Raw genomic sequence first — 5,000 nt, forward strand, 5'->3', positions numbered from 1 at the left:
AACTACGAGAAGCCGAAAAGATCCACAGGGGTAGTGCGAGGGAAAAGTCAGCTCTTTAAAATTTATACTCTTTTGGTGCCTTTGTTTTGAACTTGAACAATTTCCGCAGAACTTCCAACTTCTCGATTTGTTTCTTCTCCACTCCGCCCCTCTCTCCCCAGTTTGTTCATGGGTTCTTCTCTCACTCCATCTCTTATTCTCTCACTCCGTCTCTTATTCTCTCACTCCATGTCTTTTTTATTTTTTATTTTTTTTTATTGGATCTCACTCCATGTCTTAACCCTATTCAGACTGGGCTTTTTTGGCATTCCTGGGCCTGGGGGGGGGCTCTTTTGACCCCCCCCTCATAACTCATGAACGGAATACAGTATGACTACGAAACTTGGGGGAGTTGATATACATCTATCTGGTATTTTGACGTCATTATGACATCATTATCTTAATATGCCCAAAATCTCGCCATAATGCATTTTCCAACAAATTTAGGTAATGCACTTAAATTTGAATGATTTTATGCTTCAAACCACTTAAATGCACACAAAGTTATCTGATGCTAATGGAAATAACAAAAAAATATGAAAATATATGGCGTCATAGATATGGTTAAGTGATTTTTGGTCAGACATACCTGTCAGAAAACCGTTGCCATGGCAACAGAAAAAATGATAAACCTAATCTTTCGGTACCTAACTGTAGCCAACTAAATGTTAGGAAAAGTCACAAAGTTTCGTAGTCATAGCTTAAGTCGTTAAGGAATTATACAACATCAAAGTTGGTGTGGGCACTTCTAGCCCTCCCCCCAGTCTGGATAGGGTTAACCCTCACCCTCTCTCGCTATCATTCTCCCCCCTTGTCTATAATCATATACTCTTTTCTCTCTTTTCATCTCAATACATCTGCTGATCTTAAGTGGACCTCTCTCTCTCTCTCTCTCTCTCTCTCTCTCTCTCTCTCTCTCTCTCTCTCTCTCTCTCTCTCTCTCTCTCTCTCTCTCTCAATCAATCACTCAAATTGTGCTTTATTGGCATGAATGAGGAAATTAATGTTGGTTGCCAAAGCCAGGTACATATGTGAGAAAAAATCAAATAAAGACAGGCTAACAGTCTCTCTCTCTGTCCCTCTCTACACTTAACCTCCTTCTCTCAAATCATATCCTCTTTTCTCTCTCTTCCTCTCAATTCATCTGCAATGGAGCAGGGAAGTTTCTCTCTCCATCACATTATTCCATTCTTTCTCTCTCTTTATCCCCTTCTCTCCTCTGTCATCTTCTTCTCCCTCCTCTTCAGTGTCCCTTTAAAAGGCAGGTCAGGTCATTAAGATGCAGCATCCTCTAAAGGCCCACGCGAGTCACTAATGACATTCACAGTCATGGGCCTATTGTGTCTGATCAATCAGTAAACCAGAAACGCACGCACAAACGCACGCACAAACGCACGCACGCATGCACGCACAAACACACACACACACAAACACACACACATAAAGACAAGGACATAGCCTCTTCTTACTTAATCAGTAATACAGCACATAGTATTAATGTCTAATGCAAGTCAGCCAGTCTAATGCCCATTCATTTTAATACTCATCATCATACGCACAGACAGACAGACAGCTGTAAAGTATGAGGTGTGACGTCCCCCTGTGCCCCCTTCAGGCCATGCCGTGTCACTGTACTGCAGAGCAGTGCTATGACCTGATTAGTGGTAATCTAATTGTGTGGTGATCTCCACCTGTGTCCAGCTGGAGGCTATGAAAGCAGTCCTTTCCAGTGTTGCCGGATGTGTCTGACCAAATCCCGCCCAAAAGCTTCTCAAAAACCGCCAAAATGCGCTAAATTCCGCCCGAAATATAAATCACATTGACTTCTATGGGCCCAAAATGGCTGAAAAAAAACGCCAAATAGTCAATTTTTCCCTTTTTTTACCCGCAGACGCTCATCCCAAGTACAGGGCTCCCACACCTTTTTCATGAACAAATTCAAGCACTTTTCAAGCACCTTCAAGCACCAAATTCTCAGTTTTCCAGCACCTTTAATAGGTCGCGGGAAGGGGGTGTGGGGATCCTCCCCCGGAAAAATGTTTGGTTTTAAGATACAATTTCCTGCATTCTAATCAATTTTAGGGTATCGAATGCCAAATCCCATCTGACATCTCACTTCCTCAGATTTTTGATGTACCTGAACATTTTCTTTCTATTATTTGGCTTACTCAGTTTGACTTGACAGAAATTTCAAGCATTTTCAAGCACTTCACCAAAAATTCAAGCATTTTCAAAACCTTGAAAACACTGAAATCCAAGCACCAGTGTGAACCCTGCAATTAGCCCAATCTGGCAACACTGGTCCTTTCCTCTCTCTCTTTAGGCACTCTGACCTCAGCGCACCACAGGCTCTTGAGTGCGTTACAATATGCGACCTTGCCTCCTCCACTTGTGCTTGTTTCCTCGTACCAGGAAGTAATATGTCATGATGACATCGCTGACAACAGCATTATATTTTAATATCTTGCAAAAGCTCAGTTGTAAAATCTTTTTCGCATTTGCAATTGGGATGGAGGATGAAAAACAGTCTCTCAAAAGTTGTTGTGGCTAGGCTGACAGCTGGTTAACTTTATCCACGGAGGAGGGGCCAGGAGGCGGGGCGAGGCCACAAGCACAAGTGGAGGACGCAAGGTCGCATATTGTAAAGCACCCCTTGTCTAGTTCTCCCTCCTCTTTACGCCCCACTCTTTTGTCTTTCTTTGCAACTAACACACTGATACTGACTGCATATATGGTAAAACTTTACTGTACCGATCGCTAATAAGGTGGTCATTTCGGGTTCATTTCATAGTTATTTCATAGTTATTTGTTTGTTTTTAGTAACAACAGCAAAATAACCATACAGTTTCCAGTGCAATTACGCTATAATTTCTAGTTAATGAAAGCAAAATAACCATGCGGTTTCCAGTGCAATTGCGCTATAGCTTCTAGTTAATTAGGCCTAAACGTAGCAATGGAAGCAGCTAGTGTCAGTGGGTATAATTATGGTAGGTAATTGTGGTAGGTATGCCAATAACTTAACTGCAATACCACTTTATTAGCGATCCGTAAAGTAAAGTGTTACCGCATATATTGCACACATCATGCCTGATGTCAAAATGTTTGTGCACACAAAAGGATTCATTCATTTTCAGAAAAAAAAACAACTGACAAGAAAAAATGTGATTAGGAAAATCTGCAAAGCCCTCTCAATAAACTAGCTAGCGGTACAAGCCCACCCGATCATGAATGTGTCCAATATTTAGCGGCGCTAAAGAAAAAGCCAATGTTAGCCCCCAGTGTCTCCTGGTGTTAACACACACTAATGCCTGATCCCCAGTCCGGTGTAATGTGTGTAAGTGTGCGGCCAGAAATCTATGTCCCGGCTGCTTTACTGCAAATCAATACTCTACTTGTTTTATTTCCTGCGGTGGTTGTTAGCAGTCTGGAAATAATAATAATAAAAAAACACACACACACACACACACACACACACACACACACACACACACACACACACACACACACACACACACACACACACACACACACACACACACACACTGAGTGTTTGTACATTTTGGCACTAGTGATTAATCATGTGTAATAATGACATTTCCGACATGGCTGCAAGCTCTATAATTCACCTGGATGATGAGGGCCTGAAGTGTGTGTGTGTGTGTGTGTGTGTGTGTGTGTGTGTGTGTGTGTGTGTGTGTGTGTGTGTGTGTGTGTGTGTGTGTGTGTGTGTGTGTGTGTGTGTGTGTGTGTGTGTGTGTGTGTGTGCGTGCGCGTGCGTGCATGTGTGTGTGTGTGTGTGTATGTCTGTGTGTGTGTGTTCCTGCGTGCGTGCGTGTGTGTGTGTGCACATGTACGTGCACTCCTTCCTCCTACCTCCAGGTGGCATGGTGAGGGGTTGCTGTGCGCTGGTCAGGCACCCCTGTGTGTTGCAGGCCTGCAGGGCCACCGTGTAGTTGGAGTAGGCCCTCAGGCCCTCCACCGATACCCACTGCCCGGCCACCGAGCTGTTCAGCAGGGCACGCACCTCCACCTCCACCTCCACCTCCGCCTCCTCCGGAACCACACCACTGGAGTTCCACACTGCAAAAACACACACACAAGATGTAAAGCCAAATTAATTGTCATATGTATTAAGTTCATTATGTCTAACTGTTTAATTTAAACACTTAAGGTTTTCTTTTGCCTTAAGACATGTAAAAGTTTTTATCTTTTACCTGACATGTTGTTTAAAAGCACGTCACTCATCAACATCACAGTGACCCTCTGATGAAGACGGAAGTAACACCGTCGAAATATGTCAGGTAAAAGATAAAAACTTTTGGTAACACTTTATTTTAGGGACACATCTATTAGCACTAATACATACAATATTAATGCCTGTGTAAGTAACTTGTAAGGCATGTACTAAGCAAAATAAGACAGTTGTTAAGCATGTATTCACAAATGTCTTGTTCATGCCCAATTAGGGATTTATTACTAATATAACCTTAGTAAGGACCAGTAAGCCTATATTTCTATCTATTAGTAAGTAGTAAGTGGCAGAATACAATGTGTATAAGCTCCCGACACACTGTGTGAACAAACCCTGAACAGGTAGAAAACAGATGCAGAATAAGGGTCCCTATTCTAAAGTGATGCATTGGTCAGCCCAGATGGCTCAGGGCCTCTGCACTACCAAAGTCCAAGGGCCCCCACACCACCCAGCCCTGCACTACCTAGCCCCCCCCGATCTACAAAGTGTAAAGGTATATCAACTAATTAATACTTACCCATCCGAGTCATCTAGTTTTCTCTTGTTCATATCAATGACGGGGAGGTAACAAGAGCCTATATATAGCAAGGACTGAACGTACACTTGTCAATGGCGGTGGGTTGGTGAGATGTAATTTTTTTTCATGTACCACTGAGTTTTAATTGTAAAAAAAACCCAAAATAAATGCAGAACATTAGAATAATAGTTT

General features: G+C 42.6%; 1 protein-coding gene across 1 annotated transcript in view; it reads right to left on the bottom strand.

The window, feature by feature from the left end:
• The window catches only part of ush2a (Usher syndrome 2A (autosomal recessive, mild)), a 582,756-nt gene that overhangs the window by 266,977 nt on the left and 310,779 nt on the right, over positions 1-5,000 (bottom strand). Inside the window, exon 45 of the mRNA XM_063184090.1 lies at positions 3,913-4,119. Within this exon, the coding sequence (XP_063040160.1) occupies positions 3,913-4,119 (207 nt within the window). The remainder of the gene's footprint in view (positions 1-3,912; positions 4,120-5,000) is intronic.

The sequence above is a fragment of the Engraulis encrasicolus genome, chromosome 19, assembly GCF_034702125.1.
Source record: "Engraulis encrasicolus isolate BLACKSEA-1 chromosome 19, IST_EnEncr_1.0, whole genome shotgun sequence".
Taxonomy (NCBI): Eukaryota; Metazoa; Chordata; class Actinopteri; order Clupeiformes; family Engraulidae; genus Engraulis; species Engraulis encrasicolus.